This window comes from Contarinia nasturtii, unplaced genomic scaffold (assembly GCF_009176525.2).
Source record: "Contarinia nasturtii isolate CC-2019 unplaced genomic scaffold, AAFC_CNas_1.1 Cnas_scaffold_993, whole genome shotgun sequence".
Taxonomy (NCBI): Eukaryota; Metazoa; Arthropoda; class Insecta; order Diptera; family Cecidomyiidae; genus Contarinia; species Contarinia nasturtii.
Window position 1 is genome coordinate 675487 of NW_022198340.1, and position 13758 is coordinate 689244.

Here is a 13758-nt window from a genome sequence, read left to right on the forward strand (position 1 = left end):
TCACGCAACAAATTCACTCGCGTGACTTTCAATTATACCGACAAAAAACTAAGAAAACAATTTGAGCGGGAGACTAAAATAAATGCTCACAAAAGCGCAGCATGAGCGTGCGCGATCGATTCAATTTTTCGGTAAGACGTTGATGTTTTTGATATTTTACCGCTTTTTTCGCCAATTTATTTCCTATTTCGTATGAATCATCAGTTTGTAACACCAACTATGTGCTAATGCGCGATTTTCTTTCAATTTTAACATTTTTTTTGGTCATCGATCAAACGATATACGTTGTGTAACGGATATTCACACATGAACGAAGACAAACGTTCGTAAATTAATGATTGTTTTTTACTCCATTTTTTTTCCATCCAAATTTAAAAGAAACGGCTGACTATTTTTAAAAGTTTATTTATATAAATTTTCGAGTGATTTTTGTTCCACCCTTTTTGGTGTTTTTTCTTTCAACTTTGAGATGGGTTTCTAAATTATAATTCAAACGTTGATGTTCAGTAAAAATTGATCGGAAATTGTATCGTTTCACTATTGAAATGCGCCAAATTGTCTGCGCTCAATCGATATTTTTTTGCATGCGAGATTGTTTTATTTTCGTCTTTTATGTTTTGTTTCTGCATTTTAAAAGAGTTTTTGCTGTTTCACGTCGATTGTGCTTTAAAATAATCGATTTTATCTAGAAATTCCAATGAACTCACATACAAAAAAAGAAGAGAAGTTTCATTCACCCATTGAGCTGACGCAACACGAAAAACGGCAGATTTCATTTGGAACAATTGATTCTCTCTTCTCGTCGCATTTCTTTGTTATGCAATCACTTGTTTCGTGTGTGTATTTCCTGCTTTGCGACAATTATGTTAAAATGAAACGATTCTTGTGATCCAATTACATATGCAAATATGTTTGACAAATTTTTAAATGAATTACGAATGAATATTTAAAAAACCATCAAAAGAGAAAATCTCGTTAACACATATTCTCAGGAAATTGGGAGCAACCACTTGCTGTTGGCGGTATTATAATATGTGTATATATTTTTTTTGAGTAATGACAAAATCGTAGCGCTGAAAAATATGAATACACACGACGAAACAAAACAGATGAAAAACCACTTGAGCATTAAACTGGCAACAACTTTCGCTTTTATCGTGTAAGCCCAGTGTGTATGGTGTCAGGTAATATATGGATGGTTTTTTAGTGATTTTGTGTAAAGTGCATGTGAATTGTAGCGGAATAACCGGTAATCCAGCCATCTGATTGTATAGTATTTTGAGCACGCGAATGGAACTCAACCACCAAAATGATAATGTGTGTCGATGTCGATACTTGTTATGTTTCGTTCTTGATTTTTCATGTTTCAAATGATACCGTTTTTTTCTCACACAGACATTGCGTCTTTAAAAACAATTGAGAATCAAGTTTTTTTTGTTGTGTTTTTAACGCCCTTCGAAACATTGAATTATTACCAGATTGCGCAAAGGCGAAGAAAAAAAATTGAATGCACCGACCATTTGGAAATTGGCCCAGAAAAAAAACCGGCAAATCGATACGAAAATTGGTTCGGCGTTTTTTTTTTATCTAAATCCTATATTATAAAGAGATTAATTGGTGTTTTGGAATTTAATCCGCTTTTTAATCTATAATCAAATTCAAAATGCTTTATTAAATCAATTTTGAAAATTTGTACGCAAACTGAAACAAAAAACCCGGTAAACTGGTAAATCGAGTAAAAAAGTTCATAGAGAGAAATAATTTTGCACCTGTGGAATTTCGCTGCTTCCATCCGAAATCCGAATCAAAGTCAAAACAACACGTTTTTTCTGTTTTGTTTTAGTTGTGTTAGCAGACTCACGAGTTAATTCAATAGCGCCAAATCATCGTTTGAACTACTACAATTCAATTAAACGTCTTTCGCTGTATTTTTTTTAAAGCGCGAACGAAAGAAATGTGAACGAAGATGAAGAGAGGCTAAAAATTGATAAAAGAAATGGATTATGTTTCGTCTGGCAAAGCGTAACAATCAACACAGCTTTAATAATTACAATCATATTTAAGCAGAATTATAAGTTACGGAAACGGCTGAGCGAGCAAAGCAAGAGATATGAATCAGACGAATTTACGCGTGGATTGAAAAGAACGGGCCAAATGATGATTTTGTTGAAATGTTATCTCGCTTCTTACGTGAACCATACAAACTGCTTCGATTCCAATGAAACGGTTCGGTAAACCAGTGATGAAGCGAGTCAGAGCAAGCGAGAGAGAGAGAGAGAGAGAGAGAGAGAGCAAGAAAGATTCAAAGTGATTATGAAATGTAAGCCGCCGCCTCGGCAAAGGTGAAAATTTATACACCAAATTAAATATTTAAATTGATCGAAAAAAATCAGCCATTGGTTGTTGTCTGTGCACAAGTAGTTGTTAGATAGGGCATTCGGATGATTCAATTTAATACAATTCGTTACTTCCATATTTGTTGCTTGCTAATTATATTACTGTGTAAGCATAAATCTGTTATTCATCCGAAGCGATCATAGCATTCATACGTGGCCTGTGAGTTGGATGTATGGCTAATATCGCACATTCAGCGCACAGCGCATTCGAAATTATGATCAATTGCATAACTGCAAATGCTCATGTATTGATGATCGGCAAAGGAGTTATTATTGTTGCGTTGTTATTATCTGCATTGAAGGAAGTGAATTCCAAATGATATACTTCTCTTTCATCAACTACATGCTATTAATGCAAAATCTAGGGGGTAGACACAATAGAGAATGAATGAATACCAATGAATTGTCATAATACCTATCTATTTTCAAATATGACAATTACTTACTTATTTAAAGATTACTTGTACTAAAAATGTGAATACCGTGATTACCAAATGTCAAATTGATATCGGTAATAAAGATTTCAAGTTTCTTCCATTTCGTTTTAACATTCACCATTTCGAAATTTATTTTAATTTTTTCCGTTTTCTTTCTGCTATTTTTATCAAAATTGTTTTTGTATTTATTAAACCAATTGAAATACTACACTTAATAGCGTTGAAAAAGTTTTTTTAATATTTGGAAGATAATATTCATATATGCACATTGTGAGACGTTGCTGAATGCATTGACATTTCGTCTAAAACTGAGAATACCAAGAATACCAAGAATACCAAGAGTACCTTCAATTTCGGTGAATATCTCAAGTAATATTCCATGTGTCTACCCCCTAGTGCAAAATCGTTCTGCCTTCACTCAATGCGCTATTCATTTAAATCAATTTTTATCCGTTGAAAATTCCAGCATGCAAATGCAGTCCATTTGTTATTCATGATTTAATTTGGGTTAGTCGATTTACAAGAGTGAAAATACCTGCGGTACTCGGTGGTAATTTATATGAAATTTGCATTAGAACATTGTAATTTGTTGGTTATTTTTATTCGGAATTCTGTCCGTCGATTTCGTTGCATTCCATTGCAAATGATTTGATTTCGAAATTGTCATTGAAGAGTGCATTTGATTCTTTTAATAAGTGCACTTATTAAGCATGAAAAGTTTTTCGAATTAAATTCAATTGCCAATGCAATTTTCATAATTTATAAGAGCTTCGAATGCGGGAATCATTACAAAAGAGCGAAAAACAAAGCGAATTCGCGACAGTTTCGTGGTAATTGAATCTTTGTCAGCATCGTTTTCGTGGTTGAAAATTGTTCCGAGTCTAGACATAAATAAATACACTGCCAGTTTTTGGCCGTAGAGCTTTATGTGAAACGTGGAACCGTACTACTAAGAAAAACAAACTACTCGACATTCATATTTTGAATTTTTTGCCACAATTTTTTAAAAATAAATTACACCTTGAAAATTGATTTTGCCAATATTTTTACTAATTTGGCCTCAAACGGCCACCTGGGAAACACATTCACAAGTTTGATTGGCTAATAAGCTATATACCGTTGGAAAGAGGGCTTCAGGAGCTATCATCTGGCAAAGTTTCATCAAAATCATAGAACTAGGTTGCTTGCAATGAGATTCGGAAGCCGATTTTTCTCACAATTTTTCATATTTCGGCCAAACGGCCAGCGTAAAACGCCATCAAACCTGCCGGAAACTCCATAATTTATATACCATTCGAAAGGTAATTTTATAAGGAATCTAAAACAATTTGGTAACTCGGGTGTCTCCAACTTTTTTTCAACAAGTTTCATCTAGATCCAAAGTAATCAAATTAACACTGAAGTAAAACTCATTTATTCCATCTTTTATCCACCCAATAAAGTTGCGGAGAAAAATAATTCCACCCGAATCCATTCGTTATCCACTCAATAAATGGTGAGTGGAATCGAAATATTTTTCAAAGTGGAATCCAAAAAAGAGGGTCCATGAATGAAAAAATTAAATGGGGAGCACTTATGGGGAAAATAAAAAATACGTCTGGAGGGTTTTTCATGCCCTATCGAATGCCGAAAACCCGAACTCTCTATCTTTTCTGGTTTTCTCTTAAATCACTGAACAAACATATATATATATATCTTACTATTCCATAGCTTAATGTATAAAACTACGTTTCACATTAAGCAAAACTTGTTTTGAATCAAATGTGATGTCAACATCATCACCATAAAGATCGTTCACTCGCACACTCCATATTTCACTTGAAATCATTTTTCGTTCATTTTTCGAAGCATTTTGCATTCTCAATTTTGTTTGTCTTTTCAATTTTTGTTTTTTTTTCTTCTCTCTTTCGAATTACGAATCGCATTGGGTGTGAAGATTTATTGCAATTATAGCTCGTGGCGCGCTTTAGTTGTCGTTCAGTTTTTTTGAGAACGCTTTGGCAGGCATACGATTTAACGAGATCAAAAGTCACTGTTACTGTTAGCAATAAAGAAAACTAGCGGCTTTCATTTTATTCTCATTTTTCGCTCTTCTATACTTTTTTTTTCTGACACGATTTCTTCTACCTAAATGTGTGTGTTTTTGTTGTGCATAAAAGGAATCGGAGTGCAGAACAAATCATAAATATTATATTGAAACAATAAGCCCATAATGTTCGATTTGTTTGAATGCGCGTATCGAGGCAAGCTTATAAATAGCCAAATATAAATGGAATTTGATTGCTCAATAATCGCTGTGTTGTGTGCGCGCGCATTGTACAAAAACGAAAATTAACAAACAATACGGGAGGCAAATGTATAACCGACCGTTTTTGAGCTATTTACATTTTTGTTTGAATATACATGCAGTATTAAAGTAGAGCAGTTTTGCTGCTAAACACACATACACACAGTACCATAACAACGAGAGCACACTGCGAGCACTGACCTTCTTAACACCAATGGTTTGTGTCTTTGTCGAGAGAGCATGCCACATCGAAAACTATGCGAACGTTTTCCATATGACTCATAACGAATATATAGCATACGAAATGGAATTGGATTTTTCACTTCGACCGAAAAAAATGTATCCTCTATGCCTATGACCAAACGATCACGATGTCGTTTTTGGCACCAGAATACGCGACCACCAGTTAAAGTTTTGAAAATTTGATTGCTGTGTTTGGCTAGCAGCAAATTTCTTGAAACATTTTACCGCGCTGCAGAAGGGCCAATGACATGACAAAATACTACAAAAATTCAATCGTATTTTAAATGGTTTGCTCACCAAGCGCGAGAAGGAAATATTTTATAAACAAAAAGAAAAAAACAAAACAAAGAAACACACGATAAAACGGTGATACAGTCAAAACAGAGCAAAACCGCGGTCCGCACACTAGATGCATATCACGCAAATGGAATGGCACACTATGTTTGAGCTTATGCTTGAGATAGATATTTTTTTTGTATTCGGAAAATAATTACCTTCGAGCATGTTATTTCGAACTGAAGTTGATTGCTAATTGTGCGGCGAGTGTGCAGTTCGACCAAAAATGTTGGTGGTATTTTAAATATTTCTCTACCAATAACTGGAGAAATAAAGGTCAAAATATTGGAACGCACTTTGTTAGATATCAGCGTTTTTTTTCTTTTCAAATAAACCAATCTCAATGTTGTTTTGGAATTGCTGTCTCTTTTTCAAATACAACAAATACCCACTGCACATTTTACAACGTTTCACGTCCATTTCAGCTACAATCAAATTCATTTCTGCTTCACTTCTAATTGCACCTTGGATCCATATAGATAAAAAAGAGAATGAAAGAGCAATTAACATATGGCGATTTTAATGGCAAAACAAGAATAAAAGAGACAGAAATACATATGCTGGCCAATGCCATTTTCACAAGGAAATAAACTTTAACGTTCGATTTTCTAACAATGCTGCAATTGACCATTTTATTCGATAACATTTTTTTGTTTTTTCTATAGGTAACCATGTGCTGATTTTATAGTTATGAAAAACGATTGCATTCTTTTACGATGTGAAACTTTCAATTTTGATTCACCAGGTTTTAAATGTAATTTATTTATCCAGAAGGCAAAAAAACAAATGAACGCAAAGAACATAAATTTTTTTCTATTTACCATTGAGTCAGAGAGAGAGAGAGAGAGAGAGAGAGAGGAGAGAGAGATACACTTTCAGCTATTGTGCAATACGATTTATTGCAAATTAAATTGACACTTTGAAAAATGGCACAAAACAAACCATTTTTGGACGAATCACATTTCAAAACACAATTTATAATAAAGACGTCTCTCCTCTGGGTTCGCTTAATTTCTTAATGAATTAAGTTAGATCGGTATATGATAATGAAAATGAATAAATCGGTTGAAAAAACGTGCAGATTATCGGAATGATAGATATACATTGCCTGAACCGTTTGGTTCACTGTGACATTTTCCAATTTTTTTTGTTGCTTTAAATTCTAAAATGTGAAACATGTACGCTGCAAAATATTTAAAATATTTCCGTCTTTTGTTCTCTTTCACCCAGATGAAACCGATAACACATAGAGCACTGGTGATTTTTCTAATAATCGAATGCAGTTGTTTGCACAATGTGCTATCGAGGAAGTTAATATCGTCCACAATACGAGTGGTGAGCACAGAATCGCCGTTAGCTCCAACATTTAACAGTCAATTTAATTTAAATTCAACAACTAATGAAAAAACGTGAGTACATTCAAATGAGTCAATTAAATGGTGAATTGCATTGTGGCAAGAAATCGATATCGGTATGAACGATGTGCCATTTTTTCTGTTATTTATATGTGCATTTAAACATGATTTGTTGCAGATCGACAGCGGAGGTGAATACGCCGCCAAAAACGATGCATCGATTGGTAGGTGGCCACTTACATCATTCCGTGTATCGAAAAGAAGAGAATAATTTTTCATCCCAGTCACCGAGTCGTTTATCAAAGTTATACTTCAGACGAAAACCATGGCCAACATCAACATCATCAACATTGCCCACGCTGTACGGTTCGACACAACCCACGACGGCGTCAAGCGCTGCATTTAGTTTAGCTACTGAATCACTATCGACACTATCGCCGTCAATAACTACCTCATCGAGAGAGCATGCCACAGCAACGTCAGCAGAACCAACAACAACAACAAAGGAGCCGGTATTTATAGTCGAAGCGCAAAGATATGAAGACCCCGAGTACGAGGCCAATCAGGTTATCAATTATGAAATAAAAAAAGAAGGATTTGTTGAGTCAAGCGCCGGTGAAGGTAAAGACGATAAGAAAAAAGATGAATCGAAAAAAACACTATCGGATCAAGTGGCCGAAGGAAAATATGGTTTAATACAAAATGAACTATTTAAAACACCGATAAAACGTCCGGGCATTTTAAGCTATGCTACAAATCCAGAGACACCGAATGATAATGCAAGTAATTTGGGTGGTTTGAGTAAAGATGAAATTTGGTTATCCGAAGATCATTTGCTTGTATTGAAAGGTGGCAGTTTGAATACGGAAACAAGAGAAGAACCATGGAAACCAATCGATGATTATCAAGCACCATTGCGTCAAGTTAAAATACCGGATAATCCAAAAGTGCCACCACCCTTTCTCGTGCAACTTGAGGAAAATGGGCCGATTGAGTTTATCGGCAATAATCAATTGCCGCTCGTTAATCCATTCACGAACGAGTCGCTATTATTATTCCCCGATGGCGGTTTCCCGAAAACCGAAACCTACAGTGGCGATAAAACATATCTATATGCCCGGCCACCCGGAACGACTAATGATGCTAAAAATGTTAACGCGCCGCCCGTTTCACTTGGCAATCACCGCAACAACAATTTCACCTTCACGAATCCATTCATAAGTCCTGGCCAACTACCATTTCCACCACCGCCACCATCATTATTTGGTATGCCATTTTTGAATGGATCTTTGGATAATGCCAACTTTACCGATGGATTTGATGAAGACGATCCATCGTTTTACTATCCACCACCGTATAGTTTTGTCTACAATAGCAACTACACAAATCCAGTGGCACCGGGACCTTTGGTGAGTCATCTACATTTAACTATATAAGTATATTATGTCTAACACTGTTATTTTGCTCACATTTATAGGTGCCTGGTATCATATTGCCACCGCCACCAAATTTCTTCGGTCGATTGGAGGATAGAACAACAACGACAACAACAACGACTATGAGACCAACAACATCATCCACTCAAAAACCATACAAACAAGTACTTCGTCCTGTTTATAGGCCAACAACAACCACCACAACTTCCATTCCTTCGACTCAAATTCCAACACACAAAACGATTAAAGCACATAAAGTTCAAACGGAAGCATTCCGCCAGAATGTGTTGAGTCCAACACGATTGCCAACACCAAGTACCACACAAAAACCGGTGACACAATTGAAGCAAATCAATGGACAAGATATCTTGGCATTTGTACCAAAAGAAGCTATTTTGAACGATCCATTATCGAATAGCAAAGGAAAACCGATTTATTATGAATATTTCGATGCTCGCATAAAAGCAAACGTAAAAGGTCCTACGTATATTATAACAACAACAGCACCGCCATCAACCGTTCGTACATTGACCCAACAACAAAAGCAATCGACACGAATCCAATTGCATCCATCGGCCAAGCAACTTCGGCGTCCATCAAATTCTTATTTGCCGGTGGTAAAACCACCATCCGATTACGGAAAATATGTGGTCATCACACCGAAACCAGAAGGCAAACCAATTTCATCGAATACCGTTCAAGTTGGTGACAGTCAATCGTCATACAAGAGCAATTTGAATCCACCGTCTAAATCGTATAACTCTGAAATTGATAATATTCGCCATACGATTGAATTCTTTAAAAATCAACAGAAGCTAAAACCGAACGACACAAATTTGCCGCGAAATCCAAAAGGCAAAGCAGTGTATGAATACTCATTCGATGCCACGCCAACCAAAGGAAATAGTAAACTATTCCATCCGCCGTCTGAATTTGATTCGTCACCATTCAAACCAATGGTTCAATACAGTTTGCCATTGAATGCGGATAATGGTTTCAAAGCGATCACTTATTCAACTATTCCGGGTGCTGCGACCGAAGCGACGACAACAACAACCTCAGCACCGCCGCCGTCACCGTCATCACCACTTCCACCACTATCGACTCTATCAAATCTTCGCTACATACCGACTTTGAACGAGAATGTATCGAAAAAACCACACGTATCATTCATTCCATTCGATTCGGGCTCATTAAAACCAAATTCATTAAAACATTCAGAGTATTCAACAGTTTCACCCGTATCATTAACGGTAACAACACCATTGCCGCCATTGACGACCATTCAACCATGGATTTCGGTTGAAAAGCAAATATTACGCGAAGTTCGACCAAAAGAAATTAACGTTCAAATTCAATCACATTCACCGTCATCGCGACCCTTATCACTTCTTCGTGGCATTACAGCTCCATACGAATCGTCGTATGTCGATGCCAATGCAAACGATGGTCATTATAACAATCAAATTTTTTATCCCATACGAACACCATCGACATACTATCAACAACAGACACGTCAACCGGTGATGACCGCTCAACAAAATGCATATTTACGACAAGTTGATTTCATTCGACATCAAATTCAACAATTTCCAAATCAATATCGCATCAATGTTGCCAATAATACGATACCAAGTCAAAATTATCGCGTTGCACGACCGTTGCCGACACAAAACAATTTTATCACATCTTATCATCATGATTTTAACGTCGATTCAAATAGGTATCCACATTTGTCACAGATTCTATCGCCAAATTACAACATACCACCACAACCGCAACCGCAACGTTTGCCACACGCTATCCATCCATTGCATCGAGATGTGATTGTAAATTATAAATATCCTCTGCCACCGATTAATCCAGATAGTGAATTTTTACCACCTCCGCATTTATTGCATCCTTTGCCGCCAGCGGTGCCATCCTCACCATCAATACCATACAATCGATACGGTCGAATCATTCGCAAACCGCCAACAGTCGTTCAATACAAATTGCCCGGCGATAATCAACAGAGCGGCGTCTTTTTCTATACGCCCGCCGAAGATAAATATGGAAATGCGAACAAAAAGTAACCACCTTCTTCGGCTTTGCCAAAAAAATCAATTCCTTTATATAAAAAAAATCGTGATATTTGTGATGCTTGAGCTCGTGGAGTGCAACTGTATCTTTTTTTAAACTCAACTGAATGACTTGCGTAAATTGGATTTCATTCAATTTAATAGAAAATCCAATTGCTTTGCCTATATGTAGTCTGAGGTAACATAGGCTTTGTGTGTGCTTTAAATGAAATCTTACAAACACTATAAAATAATCATTAGTCAAATTCATAGCATAATAGAGTATGTGGTAGATTTAGTGCTCTTAATCTTATTATTTTAAATTAAAATCCAATGATCGAACAACCTTTTAACTCAATCAAAATGAACAAAAACACAACAATATGATTTTCAATTTGGGTGATTTATTTTATGAATGACATATTTTAAGCTATTTATTCCATGTCGTTTTTATCAACAGAAGAAGAAAAAACGAACAAAATTAAACATATTTGGATTTGATGAGTGAGTCTTGTTTTGTTTCTGAAGTCCACAAAAATTGATTCATATGGATGGTTATAGCTTTGTCTACCATACAAGGCACGAATTTAAATGAAAGTGAACACATTTTTTTTAAATGAAAATGCACAAGTAAACATCAATTTTAATTGCAGTTGAATGTGATTTATTAGGTTTGATTTAAGTTTGTGTCCTTATTTTTCTATGTAGTTTGAAAGTATGTTTGTATATGCGTGTATGTGATTGAATCAATAGGAATAACTCATGAATGTGTGTGTTTTTTTTACTTAGTTGAGACTGTGCAATTTCGAATTGTGCATTTGTTAGATGGTATTCAATTTACTAATTACAATAAGACATTTCGCCATAAGATTGTAATTCATAAAAATCAAAATATGTAAATAAAAAGTGAAGAAAAAATATGGAGAAAAACTCGAAAGCGTTTCATTCAAATGTATGCTTCTTTCTACATTCTGCGACTTGAAAAAAAAACCCGCTGAATATCATGAAAAACGCCTGTAAGTATACTACGCTTAATCATGACTTTTAAAAAGCATTTTCAATTGATTCAAATACATGAATCGCCTTGTAATGACATGGAAAGAAATTACAACATGTATCACATTTTTGTGGTTTTAACATCAACTATTTAATTTAAAGTGTGAGTTCAGTTGGGGCTCTGCATATAAGTAATTATAAGCATTAGAGATAATAACTTGTGTAAATATTTACACACATACGACATCACACGCACTCAAATAAACATATGTGTATGTGCGAATATCGCTATTTGTATAATTTTCGTTAAAAGATAGCATATCTATTCATAAGTATTAGTTAATGACGAAATCAGTAAAGTTGTAAATTTGTTAAATATATTATTCATTCAGCTTTAGTAATTTGGAACCTTTCGATCAGAGCAAAAGTGATTTAATTTTAAAGCATGTTCTCTTCTTGTGTAGCTAAATTTGTATTTCTGTTATTCTTGTGCGAATTTGGTGTTTCATATGGATTTTTGCATTACAATGATAGTAATTCAGAAGATAGAAGTACTCTTTGGCCTTCAAATGATAGCCAATTGATATTTGCGCATGTTGTAAGAATGAAAAAATAAATAATTTTATGATGAAAATGATGTAAATTAAAAATTTGTGTAATTAACAGATCTATCGTCATGGTCATCGAAATACCATTAGTTATCCAGGACTGTATCCAAATGACCCATATATTAATGAAACTCATTGGCCTGGTGGATTTGAAGCACTCACAAATGTAACTACTTTAGATCAACAAAAATGTTTTTTGATAAAAACTTTCGTTGACAGGAAGGTAAAAGACAACAATTCAAATTGGGACAATATTTCCGAAGAAGATACAACAAGCTTCTTGGCGATAAATATTCACCAAAAAGAGTGTACGTACGTTCGACTGACAAAGATCGTACTTTGATGTCGGCACTTGCCAATTTAGCAGGTTTATTTCCACCACACGCTGAAGAGAAATGGCATGAGGATATTGCATGGCAACCGATTCCAGTTCACACAATGCCTTTGAATTTGGACTATGCATTGCGTGGACCAGGTGATTGTCCAAGATATTCTGCCGCTCTCAAGAAATACAAAAATGAATCACCAGAATTGCAGCGAATTCTTAAAGAAAATGAAGAAAATATCTTGTACTGGTCGAAAATGTGCGGATCGAATCTAACTACCATTGAAGAGATTAGCCAGTTATATGGGATACTCATTGTTCAAAAAGAACATAATAAAACGTAAGTAATGAACAATGGCTAGTACCACAAATTCAAATCACATGTTCATTAATTCGATCCTTTTTGAAGGCTCTCCGATTGGGCACGAAAAGCAATCGAACCAAATGGTGCTTTGGGGTCCATTGCTTTTTTTCGATTTAAAATGAGATCGAATACTAAAGAATTGGCTCGATTGTGGTCTGGATTTTTTATTAAAGAGATGTTTGAACGTTTCGCTCAAAAGATAAACTCAACTTTGGAGCCAAATCGTTCATTGTGGTTCTACTCAGTGGGTGATAATACGATTGTTGGTCTACTGAATGGCCTCGGACTTTTAGAGGTAGTTGACTTATATGTTAATTAATATGTAAAATAATAATTAATATGTAATTTTTTCATTAAAATTTTGGTGTCCACAGCCACCTTTACCACCATTTGCATCGAGTGTACACTTGGAATTATACAAAGTTGGCGAAAAAGAGCACTACATTCAAATCTTCTACAGAAAATCGGGTGAAGAAATCCTTCTGCCATTGAATATACCGAATTGCGGGGAAAAGTGTTCTCTGGATCAATTGTACAAATTGTACAATGATATTATACCTGATCGTGATCATGACACTGAATGCCGTCTTACCAACTAGATACGGCTGAAAATGTTCAATGAAATTATTTTGATAAAGTATTTTGAAATGAACCTATAATTGAAATGAATTATAATCTAAATCATAGATGAATGCTCTTGAATAAAAAAAAATTCGACGAACCATCTAAACATCAGAAACATAAACGGAACGTTTAAATATTTTTTTATTAATAAGTTAATTTTAATTTTCTGAAAATATACACATTGAGACTCTCTCATTGATGGTAGCACTTTTTGATCAGCGATTCAAAATGTGTAAATTTGTTATTTAATGTTCGAAACTGATAGCACAGTTTTTCTAAATCTCAATTTTT

At 35.0% G+C, this 13758-nt stretch overlaps 3 protein-coding genes across 8 annotated transcripts in view; all 3 read left to right on the forward strand.

The window, feature by feature from the left end:
• Positions 1-11422, forward strand: part of LOC116343298 — a 42316-nt gene extending 30894 nt beyond the window's left edge. For all 6 annotated transcript variants that reach the window (XM_031771291.1, XM_031771286.1, XM_031771287.1 and 3 more), the window contains exons 3-5: positions 6930-7108; positions 7233-8463; positions 8532-11422. In XM_031771291.1, the coding sequence (XP_031627151.1) occupies positions 6930-7108; positions 7233-8463; positions 8532-10565 (3444 nt within the window). In that variant the 3' untranslated portion in view covers positions 10566-11422. The remainder of the gene's footprint in view (positions 1-6929; positions 7109-7232; positions 8464-8531) is intronic.
• Positions 11423-11953: 531 nt separating this feature from the next.
• LOC116343330 (prostatic acid phosphatase-like) lies at positions 11954-13588 on the forward strand. Its single transcript, XM_031771330.1, has 5 exons — positions 11954-12144; positions 12213-12320; positions 12374-12819; positions 12889-13138; positions 13218-13588. Exons 1-5 carry the CDS (start codon positions 11992-11994, stop codon positions 13440-13442), a joined length of 1182 nt encoding a protein of 393 aa, XP_031627190.1. The 5' UTR covers positions 11954-11991; the 3' UTR covers positions 13443-13588.
• A 107-nt stretch (positions 13589-13695) lies between these two features.
• Positions 13696-13758, forward strand: part of LOC116343448 (testicular acid phosphatase homolog) — an 11344-nt gene continuing 11281 nt past the window's right edge. The window contains exon 1 of the mRNA XM_031771498.1: positions 13696-13707. Coding sequence (XP_031627358.1) covers positions 13696-13707 — 12 coding nt within the window. The remainder of the gene's footprint in view (positions 13708-13758) is intronic.

Excerpts from the sequence above, each read along its gene's own strand:
- LOC116343330 (XM_031771330.1), top strand. The coding sequence starts at position 11,992 with ATGTTCTCTTCTTGTGTAGCTAAATTTGTATTTCTGTTATTCTTGTGC. Across the intron at positions 12,820-12,888 it reads CAAAAAGAACATAATAAAAC|GCTCTCCGATTGGGCACGAA; the intron begins GTAAGTAATGAA and ends TCCTTTTTGAAG. Across the intron at positions 13,139-13,217 it reads ATGGCCTCGGACTTTTAGAG|CCACCTTTACCACCATTTGC; the intron begins GTAGTTGACTTA and ends TGGTGTCCACAG.